This window comes from Garra rufa, chromosome 6, assembly GCF_049309525.1.
Source record: "Garra rufa chromosome 6, GarRuf1.0, whole genome shotgun sequence".
Lineage (NCBI taxonomy): Eukaryota > Metazoa > Chordata > Actinopteri > Cypriniformes > Cyprinidae > Garra > Garra rufa.
Genome location: NC_133366.1, coordinates 44,599,998 through 44,617,452, shown reverse-complemented (window position 1 = coordinate 44,617,452; position 17,455 = coordinate 44,599,998). Strand labels below are relative to the sequence as shown.

General features: G+C 35.7%; 1 protein-coding gene across 1 annotated transcript in view; it reads right to left on the bottom strand.

The window, feature by feature from the left end:
* The window catches only part of sdk1b (sidekick cell adhesion molecule 1b), a 191,093-nt gene that overhangs the window by 84,153 nt on the left and 89,485 nt on the right, over nt 1–17,455 (bottom strand). The window contains exons 16-19 of the mRNA XM_073842664.1: nt 16,399–16,572; nt 10,524–10,660; nt 7,324–7,471; nt 2,112–2,252 (exon numbers count right to left, since the gene is read on the bottom strand). Coding sequence (XP_073698765.1) covers nt 2,112–2,252; nt 7,324–7,471; nt 10,524–10,660; nt 16,399–16,572 — 600 coding nt within the window. The remainder of the gene's footprint in view (nt 1–2,111; nt 2,253–7,323; nt 7,472–10,523; nt 10,661–16,398; nt 16,573–17,455) is intronic.

The window sequence follows — 17,455 nt, the reverse complement described above, 5'->3', positions numbered from 1 at the left end:
AAGGAACGCGGGACCTCTGAGGAGGTTGCGAGCCTCCTAGCACCGCTACGAGACCGGGTGGTGACTGAGAGATATGCTCGCTGGGGGCCGCTGTGCCCTGAAACACCAGGGGTGGCAGGGTTAGCAGGGTGGCCCCCTGAGGACACTGAGGGGGAAGGGGCACCGTATACTGAGGTGTAGACCGCTCCTCCCCAGAGGGGACTGTCCTCTTTAGCCCTGGGCCGCAACCGTCAGGGCTTCTTAGCCGAGCTCTTCTTAGCCCATAGAGCGCCTGCTGAAACAACAGAAGCTGTGTTTCACCGTACGTGCTCTTATACTTCCCGGTCGGTGACATCATGACGCCTGTGACGTCTCACACTCCTATTGGACTGATTACACACATGATTCAGGACGTGCTCACGCTGGAGGCGTTCCCAAAGCGTCCGACGCAGCTCGAAGTTACCTGTAACGGAACCAGGTCATGCCATCTTAAAGGGATAATTCAACCAAAAATGAAAATTCAAAAAATTCAGTCATTAATTTCTCACCCTCATGTTGTTCCAAACCTGTAAGGCCTTTGTTCATCTTTGTAACACAAATTAAGATATTTTTGATAGAATCCAAGAGCTTTCTGACCCTGCATAGACAGCAATGCAACTACCACGTTCAAGGTCCAGAAAGGTAGTAAGGACATTGTTAAAATAGTCACATTCACTAGAGTACCACATCACAATGTGGTACTTGAACGTAGTTGCTGTTTATGCAAGGTCAGAAAACCCTCGGATTTCAGCAAAAATATCTTAATTTTTTTTTTTTTGAAGATGAACAAAGTCTTACGGGTTTGGAATGACATGAAGGTGAGTAATTCATGACAACATTTTCATTTATGGGTGAGTTATCCCTCACTGCCATGTTGATCCAAACCTGTATGCATTTATTTTTTCTGTGGGACACAAAAGAAGATTGTCGCTTCCCAGAAAATCTGTTTCTGGCTTCAGTTTTTAATGACTTGCATTGTATTTTTTGTCCATACAACGAAAGTCAATGGGAACCAAAACTGTTTTTTTTGTGTTCCAGCTTTTTATGTGTTCTACAGAAGAAAAAAAGTTTGGAATGAAATGAGGGTGAGAAATGATGAAGATTCATTTTGGGTGGACTTTCACTTTAAAGTCGTAATGTAAGGGAAGTAGCAACATCTTTTCTTCCATATTGTGACATACATATGAGTAAAATAGATTCTTGAAAAAAAAATGTAGATCAGGGTCTTGGTTTAATTCAAAATAATACAAAAATTTACAGATAATTTACTCACCCCCTTGTCATCCAAGAAGTTCATGTCTTTCTATTTTCAGTCGTAAAGAAATTGTAAAATGTTGTAAAATGTTTTTTGAGGAAAACATTTCAGGATCTCTTTCTATATAGTGGACTTCTATGGTGCCCTCGAGTTTGAACTACCAAAATGCAGTTTAAAAGCATCTTAAAAGGGCTCTAAACGATCCCAGCCAAGGAAGAAGGGTCTTATCTAGTGAAACGATTGGTCATTTTCTAAAAATATTGACAATTTATATACTTTTTAACCTCAAATTCTCATCTTGTCTTGGTCTGCGTGAACTCTGTGTATTCTGGTACACAGTTAGGGTAGGACGAATAACACTTATCTCATTTTCTCCTTCACATCGTTTCACTAAATAAGACCCTTCTTCCTCGGCTAGGATCGTTTAAAGCCATTTGAAGCTGCATTTAAACTGAATTCTGGAAGTTCAAACTCGCGGGCACCATTGAAGTCCACTATATGGAAAGAAATCCTTAAATGTTTTCCTCAAAAAACATAATTTCCTTACAACTGAAGAAAGAAAGACAAGAACATCTTGGATGACAAGGGTGTGAGTAAATTATCTGTACGTTTTTTGTTCTGGAAGTGAACTTCTCCTTTAATCTGTGTGGGGAAATCTTAACAAAAATTTGTAGAACAACGGTAAGCGTGAGCACGCATTTAAGCTGTGGTGTTGCATTACCACTGAAGAAAGATTTAAAGACATTTTTATTGCATTAAAATTCCATATTGTGTATAGGAAAAGAAAGACTTATTTAATACAAATTCTACATTTTTGAAACTATACATGAAACCATACCTGAGCAGATAGCCCCTCAGGACTCCATTAAGCTGCGGTTCTGGGGGCGGCTGCCATTGGACCATGATGCTCTGGTTGGTACGGCCACTGGCCACAATGTTTTTTGGAGGCGCGCTGGGTGGTTCCTCTCGCAGCATCAGCCTGAAAGATAACATCATGAGAATCACATCATAAAAGAGAAATATTTAGACCAAGGACTCTTATCTTGGAGATTCTCCCAGAGGCATCAATAGTTACTAAAATTTCCTTCGGAGCTTATCCAGTAGACCTGGAGAGATTGAAATGTATCTTTTTGGTTTGTACGAAAGGTATTTCATAGTGCAGGAGTAAATGAGAACCAACCCTGCTGGGGTAAACAGGGTTTACTGGAATAACCTGAACTTGACTCGGTTTTTTAAAACTCAAAAGCAACACTGTAAAAACAACTTAATGACCAAAAAAGGAGAATCATCACCAAGTACACTGTCACCTTAAGCCTGTTTAATAAACTACTAAAAAGTTTCTTCGAATTTTATTCATCAAGGATACATTAAACTGATAAAAAGTGATAGTCAAGACTTTTATGATGTTACTAAAAAATCTATTTCAAATGCTGTTCTGCTGAACTTTCTGTTCATCAAAAATCTTGAAAAAATATTATGTTTTCTACATTGATAAGAAAATGACTTCATCCTCAATTAGCATATTAGAATGATTTCCAAAGGATTATGTAACACTAAAGTCTAGAGTAATGATCCTGAAAATTAAGCTAAAATATACTCAAACTGAAAACAAATAATAATGTTTCAAAATTACTGGCTTTAAAAATAAACATAAACTGCGTTCTGTCACATGCTATGTTTGCTTCTTGGTTACAAAGAGTTAAACTGTGAACACGTGTGGCAGACAACGAGTATTGAGAAACCATAGCTAGCGCTGACAAACCCCTAAATCAACTCCTCTTGTCTCCTGTGATGTGAATCATTTTTCCTAAAGCAAACAGGAGCAAATTAAGCATTACAATGTAAACAAGTGAGAAAATGTCTTTCAAATATGCAATTTCAGCACATATCAAACATGATATATAGCAGCAACTAGATGCTACAGGAAACAGAAAGATCTGTTTTCAGTTTGACCCCATTAGTGTAAATCAGTGAACTCTTTAATTTCTCAATCTGATCAATACCATAGGCTTTAGCTCTCAAAGTCTGTCTGCAGGATTCTGGAGACTGTAGATCCCCAGAGCAGGCGATAAACAATCCCCGCTCTAATCTGCGGTTTAAAGGTTATTAGCTTGATTAAGTGAGCAAGGCCTAAAGTGCCTCAAGCAAGCAATCTCGTAGGAAAGTTGCTAAGTCTGATTGATGTTTTGTCAAATAAACAATAATCATCCTAAACCAATTTAAAAGGCTTAGAAGCGGTTATTTTAGTCTATCACTTTGTTTCCTTTGCCGTACGGAAGGGGTGGGGTGAGTATTGAGGGGATTTCTATTGTATTGTTTTTGTCATTACTGTGTTAATGGCATTAACAGTTGTTTATTAATTAAACGCAAACTCGAATGATAAGTGCTGATTGCTTTTGTTAAATTCAACACAAGTTATTACTCAGTAAAAAAGTTAGTTTGACTTTGACTTTGTTTGCGGTGTGCCAAATACGGACATACGTCTAGACATGAAACAGAATGGAGCACATATTCTGTGAGTTATTATACTCTTCCTTTGATGGTACTTTGCCAAAAAAATGAATAAGAAGAATAAAAGAAATCGAGATTTAAATTTTTCATATAACTGATGATGATCCTGACATTAATTGGAATCGAGGCCAAAGCAGATAGGTGCTCAAATTTTAATAAGTGCCCTCTCCATCAATATTTGATTTTTTGTGTTTCTGTTCGTCTTCATCTTCTCCCTCTCACTCTCCACCATCTTTTCCTCTTGTTTTAACTGAGCATTTTAAATTAAACATTGAGTTTGAAAGATACGTGGTCATACACACAAAGCTGGTGATTCTAATTACATTTACACTCTACTTGGGTAAAACACATACAGGAAAATGTGTTTGTAAATTAAAACTGAGTTTTGTTTGCTAGGTTAAACATACTTAAACATCAGGGCAAAGAGTGAATAGTATCAAGGTTAAGAAATTACCATAAGTTGTTCAACACCATGAGGTCAGTTAAATGTTAAGTAGATTGCCAGCTCACATTAGTTACTGGATAGTTATTGTCGTCCTTCTATAATTGCACCAGTAATTTTGCTTAATGGATTTTGCATGTTGCAAATGTTTTTTCAATGTTGCTAACAAGCCCGGACATGGTTGACTTATTTGCAGGGATACTGCATATTGAGCTGATGTCAATAGTATAGTTACAGATAAATTAGTACACACTGCATCTGTCCAAAGTGCCTCCTCAAAATATTGGATGAGAAAAAAATTTGTACTACAAAAATAAAATGTCAATATTACAAAATATAACATTAAAGCATGTATAAATCACTCATTTTTCGAAAGTAACACTGTTCAACAGCGACACCAGCAGGTAAAGTTACATTGGGAGTCCGTGTCTTTTTTGACTCCCCTGAGCCCATTGAGTTTTAACAGTCCGCCTAAAGTGTGCGGACAGGACAGGAGGCAACGCGATATGATTGGATATGACTGGTTATGTTCGGCTGTGATTGGTTCATGCAATGAATCCTGCCTTTTGTGTTGGTGCGCATTCTGTATTCAAGAATCAGTCTGAATGAACAATATAATGCCATTAATTGGAAAGACTAATAAAAAAGTAAGCAAACAACTCACACACTTAGATATATAACCACTTTGTTACGTCAAAATAAGACTTGAAATGGCCTAAAACATGATCTGTGGGAGTTTTTAGTGAGTAATCAGCTTGGTGAAATTTAAAGTAAACCTCTGTGTCTGTGACCAATATTTACAGAGTTTTGATGATTGATGATCTGAAAAATTAAACTATAGGTAAAAGTGACCTATTACTGAACATAAGTTCACAAATAAAATATATTGTTTAAATTGTTACTGCCTTGAGTTATTTTAGAATTCATGTAAAACTCTTAAAAACACTACCTTGATGAGATTTATACTTGGCTTTAAAGGATTAGCTCACTTCCAGAACAAAAACTGACAGAAATTGTACTCACCCCCTTGTCATCCAAGATGTTCGTGCCTTTCTTTCTTCAGTCGTAAAGAAATTATGTTTTTTTGAGGAAAATATTTCAGGATTTCTCTAGGATTGAACTACCTACATTTAGTTTAAATGCAGCTTCAAAGGGCTCTAAACTATCACAGCCCAGGAAGAATGGTCTTATCTAGCAAAACCATCAGTTACTTTCTACAAAAATGTACAATTTATATACTTTATATCCTCAAACGTGAACTCTGTGTATTCCGGTTAATGACAGTTAGGGTATAGCGAAAAACTTTCATCTCATTTTCTCCTCCAACTTCAAAATCATCTAACATCACTGTTATGTCCTTTTTTTGTAAAGGGCGTTTGACGTTCTTTGCATGTTCACTTTGTGAACACTGGGTCAGTACTTCTGCACTAATGTAGGATGCTTTTCGACATACTTAGGGTATTCCTGTCATGAGTTCACACAGAGATAGACAAAACAAGCATTTGAGCTTAAAAAGTATATAAATTGTATTTTTTTTAATCGTTTCGCTAGATAAGAACCTTCTTCCTCAGATGGGATTGTTTAGAGCCCTTTAAAGCTGCATTTAAACTGCTTTTTGGAAGTTCAAACTCGGGGGCACCATAGAAGTCCACTATATGGAGAGAAATCCTGAAATGTTTTCCTCAAAAAAAGACAATTTCTTTACAACTAAAGAAAGAAAGACATGATCATCTTGGATGACAAAGGGGTGAGTACCTTATCTGTAAATTTTTGTTCAGGAAGTGAACTACTCCTTTAATGTTTAACTAAGAAAATGTAACTTGAATTTCACACACACAACTCTGTATACAGTAGCTCTCTTTGTAAGGACATAGATTGACACAATGCAATCTCCAGCTCCTTATCCTAAACCTACCCATTAGAACTAAGTGCCTCACTCAATTATAACCTGATCCTTAAAATCAAGTTTTGACTCTCAAACAGGTCTTTAAAGGGGTCTCAGAAAGTGAGGACTGGCCAAAATGTCCTGACTTTTCAAAATTGTCCTCACTCTGATGGTCTAAAACTCAAACTGGCCCTCACAAAGATAGCTGTACAATTGCACACACACATACACACATTTAGTGTGTATGAATGAATAATAATGCTAATAATAAAACCTTTCCACTTAGTCACAGTCATTATGAGAGCAGAGGGAGTCTCTGGCTCGACTGGTACTATTGAATATAAACTGGCAATGTTGGTTTAATGGAGCCTTTCTTTAAAAGAAAAGCTAAGCTGAGAACTAGGAAACAGCATGACAAGCTTTTTCAACATGTCCTTGATGATTGAGCAGGCCCTTCTTCCTGCCGTTTAGCAAAGAGTGCTTGGCATGTGCATTAGCTTTATGCCTGTGGCTTGAAAAACAGTCATTTGAACTTTTCAGGACTTTTAAGTTCTTTAAGCGATTTGATTCGATTTGGAATGCAGTCATTGTGATGTGTGCCAATTTATGCGCAAATAAAAATTCACCAACAAAATAGAGAGCACAAAATGCAGTAGCCTTTGCTTGTGCTAAAGTGTCCTTCCCTCCAGCCAAGTTTGTATTTGACATTCTTTCACCGTGTGGAATTGGCTTTGAGAAATGCTATTTCTCACACCTTCATAGTGTTCCTGGATATGGGAGGTTTTTTTTTCTGCCCATGTGTCATAATGGCTCACAATCAGAGCCAGCGATGAAAGCTCTCATGTAATTCAATTACAATCAGCCTTTCTTTTGACAGGGTTCAAATCTTGTCCTCACATTTAATAACATTCTCTCTTACTGACTGAGGTTGTGTGTGTGTGTTAGACACACAAAAATGGCAAGAGTTGGTGAAAATTACCAGCTCCAATCTGTTTGACTGGCTATGTAATTGTATGTAGTTCGCCTGGAAACAAAGTTTAGCTTGTTAGCATGGCCCAGTTACTGAACCTCCTGCAGTTCCATGACATTGTCAGACAAGATCTGTTTTTTTCCTCGATGCCTCATCAAAATCATTCATCCAGATATATTGTTCTAGCTTATCTATATAGCTTTTCTTAACCTTTTGCAAGATGTTAGATTGTGACTGTTTACCTGTTGGTCTCAGCGCTGTACTGTCCACGTCCCACCTGATTGACAGCACACACTCTGAACTGGTACGTTCTTGCTGGCGTTAGACCAATTACTAGCAAATTAGTTAGTGCAGGACTAACATCATCCATGTAGACCTTCCATGGAGAATCTGTCAAGAACAACAATCAGACAATAATTAATCAGATTACTTTAAGTAACTAGTAATGCATTATTTATTTTTGAGTTACTTTTCCAAATAAGTAACACCAGTTTGTGTTTCCATTTATTGTTATTCCATTTATAGACCTTTTTCCTGAGTAAACGATGAGCGCCGCCATTACGAATTCTAACGTCAGATTGAATGCTTTTCTGTTCCGGTTTCCATAGGAACCCATTCAAATAGCGTCCATCTGTTTTTAATGTAGCTAACGTCCGCTGCTTCGTGTCATCTACACACTCATTAAAGTGAGGCACTGACAAATGACGGTCATTGCGACATTGCCAAGTGATGGCGCTATGGAGCCATGTGCTTTTTAAAAACATTTTACTAGGTTTAACATTAGTTTATTAGCTCGGAATATACCCTAATTTGACTAGAAACAATGCAGACCGGAAATGCAAAGCATTCTTTCAGTTAAGAGTCGGACTTACTTCCGTGTTCAGGAAAAACGTCTATATGCTGTGTAAAAATTATGTTACTGTAGTTCTAGACTAAATGTCAACATGCATTTACTCATCTCACTTGCACTAAAACATCTTCAATATTTCCTCAAAATGAATAAAATAATGAAATGAAAACTCAGAATACATAATGCATTACTTTAAATATTGTAATGCATTACTTTAAAAAGTAACTGCTACCAAGACTGCATACCAATGCTGCGTTTATTTAAAAAATACAGTAAAAGCAGTAATATTGTGAAATTACAAATTACAGTTTTAATTTTAAAATATTTTAAAATTATGTGATGGCAAAGCTGAACATTTCTTATAATTATTATCATTATTATAAAAACTTAATTCTGTATACATTCTATCAGTATATATTTGATATTGTATATGGGCCATTCTACAGAATTGTCAGTTAAAAACATCTTGGAAACACCAAAAAAAAGTATGCAAATTGTATAATATCCAAGGTACACATTTCTAGTAATTGTGCAGTTAATTGCTCATTTTGTTTCAGAATGTTTTGGAATATTTGTCGTCTCTCCAAATTTGTCACTACAGAAATGCAGTAATGATAATTTAATTAGGGGTTATATTAGGGTTATATTGACCTACTAAGATCTACTTAAGATTTAGCTCGCAGTGGCATACATATAAAAACTAAATAAATATGAATATAAATATAAATAAATATTTAAAAAAGTGTGCATAATTGCAGAAAAAAAAAGTTTGGTAGCGACATTCCTTAAAGTTCAGACTTTTGAACACATTTACCTCAAAATGATGAGACCTATCTACTCACACCTTGTATCTATGAGAGCTGGGGACAAAGGAGTATTTCCTGATCATAAATTTATGAGTTTAGTTCAAATTAGTTTCGACCAATAGACTAAAACATTCACTGTTTCGGCAGTGACATGAAAAATGCGGGATGCATTTTTTAACATGAAATTTCAGAATTTACAAAGAAAATATAACTTCACTTTTTAAAAGAATCAAAAAGATACTTTTAAAAACAACAATACATTTTCATAAGTTGAAATTTTGGGGTTAGGGCTCAGGATAGCCACCTCCCAATTGAAAGTACCCAATAATATAATATAATATAATATAATATAATAATATAATATAATATAATATAATATAATATAATATAATATAATATAATATAATATAATATAATATAATATAATATGATATAATACAATATAATATAATATAATATAATAATATAATATAATATAATATAATATGATATAATATAATATGATATAATATAATATAATATAATATAATATAACAATATAATATAACAATATAATATAATATAATATAATATAATATAATATAATATACCACACTTACTAATATTTTAAATATTATTGTGGGTTTCAATAGATAATAGAAGGACCTAAATAAACATCTAAGATTTGAATTTGATTTGGTTGTGGGACAGCAGTTTGCACAAATTCTGCAGAATGGCCCATGTACATTGTCTGATGTTAATAATAATCTCAAAATGTAAATATCATCTGACTAATTCTCCTAAGCAATCTATATTTTTGCCACTACCACGAACTCTATTCAAATTAGATTGTAAAACATTACTTATAAATGTAATTTGAAAGAATAAAGACAACGTGGTTCCTTTTACACATTTATTTAGTCCTACTTGATTATTTCTCACTCCTAAAGACAATAGGTAAAATTGAGTGTTTTTATTTTTCTTATTTTACTTGATTTATTATGAGGTGTTTGAATCATCTCTTTCTTTACAGCAGTTGGGTAAATGATGAATTTGACCGAGCTGTTGTTTATTCTGGAGGCGTTACTACCCACAACACCCAATATATGAGAGCGTGCGCTTGTGTGTGCGTTCGCAGTACATTAAAAATGATGGGAAGCAGATCAATGAACAATTTAGATGGTGAAACCACTCAAGCAGACCCAAGAGAAGAGAAGACAGAAACTATGAGCAACTGCAAAAAATAAATCACAAATTCAACAGGAACAGTAAATATTAAGCCGCAGGGATGCACATGAATACCAATACAGACACACACAGGCATGCACAAAAAAAAGCAGTGTGTGATCATTTGGATTTACTGAAAATCAACTGTGTGTGTGTATATGAGGAGAGAGAGATCTTGGTGTTTATTAGGCATCCAGCACCTCCGCCCCACCCACATTTTTCATTGTCTTTCCTTTGACGATACACAAATCAATCTCTCTCTCTGCGTTTCCTGTCACTATCTCTTCCAGCATTCATCTTCCACCAATAACAGAGTCTTGGCTTAATACAGTGAAAACAAACCTCCTCCCACTACCCTCCATTACAATCAACTTCCATTTCTCTTCTCTTCTCACTCACTTCAGCCTGTCTGTCTGTTTTTCAGAGCTTAAGGAGGAAGACAGCAAGAGGTAAATGAGAAAGACCTTCTTCAGTAGAATCCACTGGCTGCAAACCAGCTTAATTGAAAGCTGCGGCTAAGGTGCATTAAGTTTAATAAACCATATGCCAAAGCTCATATAAATAGCACACACACACTTACTGTTCTCAGAGAGCTCAATGATGTAACGCAAGAGAGGACTGTTCCCATCAAAGGGTCGAACCCATGAAAGAAGAACTGTTCTGCTGTCTGTCTCATTCAGAGCCACCTGCAGGTTACGTGGAGAATGGGGAAGTTCTCTGAAAGAGAGAGAGATAACCAAATTATAAATCAAAATATGCAAATTCAGTGCACAATTTTCTTTGTCGCATCTAAATACCTTATGCATCAGAGAAACAAGTACATAGCCATCTTTAGAATTTTGTCAATTCATTATTATTGCTATGTCCGATAATCCATGGCACTGACACAGTGAAAAATACATTGCAGAGTAGAGGACACTGACAACGGTTATTTTTTGGTATGAAACAAAGTCTCAGCTTTTAAATGTAGTCATTTTGTAAGAAATTCAAACAATCAATACCGTTTTGTGGCTACCCTTTTGTGTCGTGACACATCGCTGTAACACCTCAGTTTTAACGGTTTTAACATAAACCGATAATCTCTTCCTCTTTACTAGTTATAGTACAAAATAAACATGAGTGAACATCAGAAGGTATCATTTCAACCACGAAACTATGTCAATACATACCATTTTTAAAGGGATAGTTCACCCAAAAATGAAAATTTGATGTTTATCTGCTTACCCCCAGAGCATCCAAGATGTAGGTGACTTTGTTTCTTCAGTAGAACACAAACAAAGATTTTTAACTCAAACCGTTGCAGTCTGTCAGTCATATAATGGCACTCATTGGGATCCACAGCTTTGAGATTCAAAAAAACATACACCAAAATAAACCCTGTGGCTCGTGACAATACATTGAGGTGTTAAGACACAAAACGATCGGTCTGTGCAAGAAACTGAACAGTATTTTTTAATTTTTTACCTCTGATCCACCGCAATGTTCAACTGTCCTGAGCATAGTATTTGGTGAAAAGTCAACACTCAAACAATGTAAACAATGAGTGATGTATACGCCAACAGATCACTTTCTGTTGTGAATGCGCTCAAGACAGTTGAACGTTGTGGTGGATATAAATATTATATAAATACTGTTCAGTTTCTTGCACAGACCGATTGTTTCGTGTGTTAAGACCTCAATGTATCATCACGAGCCGCAGGGTTTAATTTGATTTTGTCTGTGTATGTTTTTTTGCCTCTCAAAGCTGTGGATCCCAGTGACTGCCATTATATGACTCACAAACTGCAACGGTTTGAGTAAAAAATCTTTGTTTGTGTTCTACTGAAGAAACAAAGTCACCTACATATTGGATGCCCTGGGGGTAAGCAGATAAACATCAAATTTTCATTTTTGGGTGAACTATTCCTTTACAGTAAGTCCACTGATATTACTCCTGTCTGTTTTGTTTGTCAGACAAAATAGCAGATTCTGCATTATGATTGGTCAGATTTCCTGCCAATCAAACTCCCTGCGAAGGATTAATTATCTGGTAAAGTGGACGTACTTATTGTAAAAATAACAAAAGTTATAATAAGCATTGTAATGTATGAAGCACGGTTCATTCATACCTTCACGCTGTGGAAATACAAACGGAAGACAAAAGACAACGAGCGCAGCGCTAAAAAGCGGCGGAGCTACAAAAGCTCTATATTTTAAGAAATCATTTTCAAATTTTGACTTTGGGTGAAATATTTAATCACAAAAACTAAAGATTAGTCACACTCAGGTCATCCATGATAGAGTTTGTTTGAAGAAATTTAACATAATATTTGCTCACCAATGGATCCTCTGCAGTGAATGGGTGCCGTCATAATCAAAGTTCAAACAGCTGATTAAAACATCACAATAATCCACAAGACTGTGGTTTTTCAATTAACATTTTGTGAAGTAAGAAGCTGCGTGTTTGTAATAAACAAATCCATCATTAAGACCTTTCTAACCTGAAATGGTTGCTTCCAGCTAAAATATGGATAAAGGTATTTGTGCGAAGGATCAATTAGCTGGCAAAGTCGAATTAAATGTCATAAATTTTAAAACATGCGGTCTTACCTTCCTGCTGTGGAAATACAAACAGAAGACAACAAGCGCAGTGCTGAAAAGGGAGGAAGCTACATAAGGTCTATATTTAAAACAAATAGTACATTTCGACTTATATAGTTCACCTGAAAATGACTAATTAGTCATACTCAGGCCATCCAAGATGGAGTTTGTGTCTTCATGGGACCAAAGATGTAGCATTTCATCACTTGCTCACAAATGGATCCTCTGCAGTGAATGGGTGCCGTCATAATCAGAGTTCAAATTGCTGATAAAAAAAAAATCACAATAATCCACAAGACTCCAGTCCATCAGTTAACCTTTTCAGAAGTGTAAATCTGTATGTTTGTAATGAACAAATTCATCATTAAGACATTTTTATCCTCAAACTGGTTCTTCCTCTGTCCATAATGATGGCACCCATTCACTGCAGATAATCCATTGGTGAGTAAGTGATGTAATGCTAAACTTCTCCAAATCAGTTCAGATGAAGAAACAAAAAGTTTCATTTTTAGATAAACTCTTTCTTTAAAATTTGTTTTCTTTAAAAATTTTTGTTTTCTTTAAAAATCTCACATAAAACTACTGTATCTATTGTATGTATTTTTAGATTATTATTATTTTTTTTTTTTTAATTTGGTAAGTCAGTTTTGAGGTATCATTCATGTCTGCAGCATATACGGTGTAAGATGAGTTATGTTTATTAGGGTTATGAGTTCAAATCCCTCACCTAAACTATGCGCAATACTAATAGAGACGCTCGACTCAAATAGCACAAATAGCCCTTAGGCTTATATGTTCAAATACATGTTAGTCACTTTGTAGATTTCGGTCTTTGTTGCATTGTGCACTTTAAAATCTGTTCTTCTGGGGTTCTGTGGAGGACAAATGGTGGGTAGATGGAAATATCACTCCAAAAAGGGAAAAAAAGTGTTTTTCATGTCTGCAAGGGGTTTGTGGTGTCTCAAAAAGATTCTGAGCATCTTAGGTACAAGATTTTTTTTACACAAAAAAGAAGTGTTATATTGAGTTAAAAAAAAAAGATGAAAATCTGTTGGCTTAAAAAACCGTATAAGATTCAGTCATAAATAATATAATATAATATACATGTTTGCCTATATTTACTCCCATAATGTTGTTCCAAACCTGTATGACTTTCTCATTCGTGGAACACAAAAGAAGATATTTTGAATAATGTCAGAGCCGCTGTTAAGACTCGTGATTTTTTGGTCAAAGCAGCACATACTGTTAAAAAGCAGCATGAACATTTATGAACTTATTTTTGTTATTCCACACATGAAAGTCATCAGGATTTCAAAAAAAAATAAGTTATAAGTGAGTAAAATGGCAGTTTAATTTTTGTGTGAACCATCCACTGTTGCAAGACAAAAAGTTCCACTGCTTCTTCAACAACATTAAATTTATGAAACTACATTACAATATCATGTAATACAATTATGCCCTTTGCAGATGCTTGTAATAGGTGTGTGAGAATTTATGCCCGTCTGTCACAACAGCCTAAATATGCAATAACATCTAATATTGTTTTAAGCAAGGAACTGCTCCACCGTTGTCTAACATGTGGTAATAAGAGGACCTGTCCACTGCATGAGATTAACTTGAAAGTCTGTGAAATCACATTAGCATGTGAAGCATTGCCTCTCCTTCAACCGTCTGATGAGTTTTCTTTCGAAAGAGTTTGCAGGCTGTAATATTAAAGGTAGGAGTATATTGTGGTGCTCTGTTATCTTAATGTGACTGTCAAAGGTATTATTGTTATTATTCAAATCGCATGTGTTTTCAATTTGTATCTCATAATTTAAATGTCAGCTGTTAGGAGTCTTTTTCTAAAGCCAGCCGAAACACGGTTTTCCTCACAGAATAACACGTCTTAAATTAAATATTGCTTTATTATGCATTCCGTTAAGTAGTAGTAAAAGAATTGCGCTACAGTGCAGTCCTGTAAGCACATTTGCGAATCATACAGTTCATTACAGCTATGTTTTGTATGATTTATGATTTGTTGAGCTGTGATTCGATTCCACAAGCTACACTTATGCAGGTATTTTTTATAAGAACAAAATTCGAGCTTGTACTGTAGGCTGCTTTTCGCCAAAAAGTAGCAACACAGCAGCATTTAGCTCAACCAATGACCAATGAGTTTGGGGCGGGACTATCTGTTTGAAAACAAAGTCCTTCAGAAATCATTCCAATGCTCGATTAGTGCTCAGAAAAAAAAAGATGCAGGTATTTTTTATAAGAATAAAATTCGAGCTTGTACTGTAAGTTGTTTTTTTGCCAAAAAGTAGCAACACAGCAACATTTGGCTCAACCAATGACATGAGTTTGGGATGGGGCTATCTGTTTGTTTGACCAGTGGTGGAAGGGGAAGTGTTTGGGAAACCTAGTCCTTCAGAAATCATTCGAATATGTCAGATTAGTGCTCAAAAACATTTATTGTTTTTATTAATGTTCAAAACAGTTGTGCTGCTTAGTATTTTTGTGGATTTTTTTTTTTTTTGGATTCTTTAATGAACAGAAAAAAAAAAACATTTATTTGAAAGAGAAATCTTTTGTAACATTATAAATGTCTGTACTGTGACTTTTGATCAATGTAATGCATCCTTCCTGAATAAAAGTGTATATGTGATGTATATGCAATAATTTTACTTGATTACGAAAGACTTTTGACACAAAAGGCACATTTTTTTAGGCCTTAAGGTTGAATTGGTATGTTTACATCTGATACATCTGGTATGTTTAATTCTGATTGTAAACAATAATTTCAAAAGCAACTAATTAAACAAGCACAACACTCCGCCTGTCATTTATGTTTCTCTGTCTTAAATTAAATATTGATTTATTATGCATTCTGTTAAGTAGCACTAAAAGAACTGTGCTACAATGCAGTCCTGTAAGCACATTTGCGAATCATCCTGTTTATTACAGCTTTGTTTGGCATGATTTATGATTTGTTGAGCTGTGATTTAATTCTACAAGCTAGACTCAATTCCTTTATGCAGGCATTTTTTATAAGAAAAAAATTCATGCTTGAACACAGCAGCATTTGGCTCAACCAATGACATGGCGGGACTGTCTGACCAATGGTTTTTACTAAAGAAGAATTTACTAAAGATAATTTTTTTGTAACATTATAAATGTCTTTACTGTGACTTTTGATCAATTTAATGCACCCAAAGTGTATGTGTAATGTATATGCAATCATTTTACTTGATTAAGAAACATGTTTGACACAAAAGGCACATTTTTTAGGCCTTTGGGTCGATTTGGTATGTTCACATCTTTCTGATTGTGACTAATATTTTCAAAAGCATCCAATTAAACGAGCACAACACTCCGCCTGCCATTCGTGTTTCTCTGTGTATTTCATCTACTTGAAAGATCAATGAGATTTCCACTGCATCCATCCATATGACAATCCGTGGAAGAACAACATTCAGCCATCTAGAAGCAGTAATTAATATTTAAGCTTGTGCGTGTGTGTGTGTGTGTGTGTGTGTATGTTTAATTAGTTCCTGATGCCACAGAAGTGTAGCAACATTGGCTAGTCGTCAAAGGAGATGATCTTGGCCTTGGGCATCAGGCCTATCTTATTCCACTCTCGCTTTATCTTCTTCCCGTCACACACACACATGCACAATCACAGCTGCTCCATCCTCTGTCCTATCATTACAGCCCATTTTTGGATGGTTCTCTTGGCTTCTGATCTGCAGCTGAGATCCAAGCATCTTCCTCCTACAATAGCACTCCAATACGTAGCGGGAGTGTGTGAACTGTACAAGTGTATTTGCTTCTGAGCGCTTCGTATTGAGCGCGCGTGTTGGCGAGGATCTGTGCGTGTGTTTATTTCCGCTTACATGACTTCCAGGCGAGCGGTTTTCGAGTCGTTTCCAGCAGGTGAGATGACCCTGCAGGTGTAGTCTCCGATGTCTCCTGACCATGTCTGGCTGATGTGGAGGGAACCTTCCTTCATTGACACTCGCCCACCAGTCGACACGCTCAGCGGCTTGGTTCCTTTCTTCCACGAATATCTGAGGAGAATAAGACTCTTTATGATGACTCATAATCCACCAAAAATATCACACTCCAAAGACCTGCAGAAAATGCACTTAGCCTCCTGAGACAGAACAACATCAAATGCCATATGACAGCTTCTCTCCCATATGCGCTTGATAATGACCTAAACAGGGAGGATAAAGACTATAATGTGGTAAAAAAAAAAAGGATAATCTGTCTCAAATGTAAACTATCCCTAATAATAAAAAAAAAAAAATAATAATAATAATATATATATATATATATATATATATATATATATATATATATATATATATATATATATATATATATATATTAGGGCCGGGACTTTAACGCGTTAATTTAGATTAATTAATTACACAAAATTAACGCGTTAAATTTTTTTAACGCATTTTAATCGCACTTAATTTTGCACTGCGGAACGTTTCTCACTGGATGAGTTTCAGCGGACCGATTATACTGGAGCACCAACTAGCGTTCAGACCAAAGCGACCAAAGGAATGCGCATATCACCGCAGCACATCGAGCCTCAAGTATCACCTCAATGCTTTTACAGAAGGTCTACCTACCTATAGGGTACCTGAATTTCTGAAATGTAGGCTAGTATATTTCTAAATATCCCAGTGTTTCCCTACCATTATCTTAGGGGGGCGCGTTTACAATGTCTCCTCCAAGAAAACACGGACTGGATCGCGGACTCCATTCATAAAAACCGAATTTGCTATAGCGTGGAATGCCACGTAAATTCGTCGATTTTTGGATTGATAAATCAAAAGTTCGTCTGTCACTTAATTCAAATCGCGATATGGACTAGTGTCTGTGAAAACTGAAATGCAAAAAGACCGTTTTAATATGAATCCTGCATGTCCCGTTGCC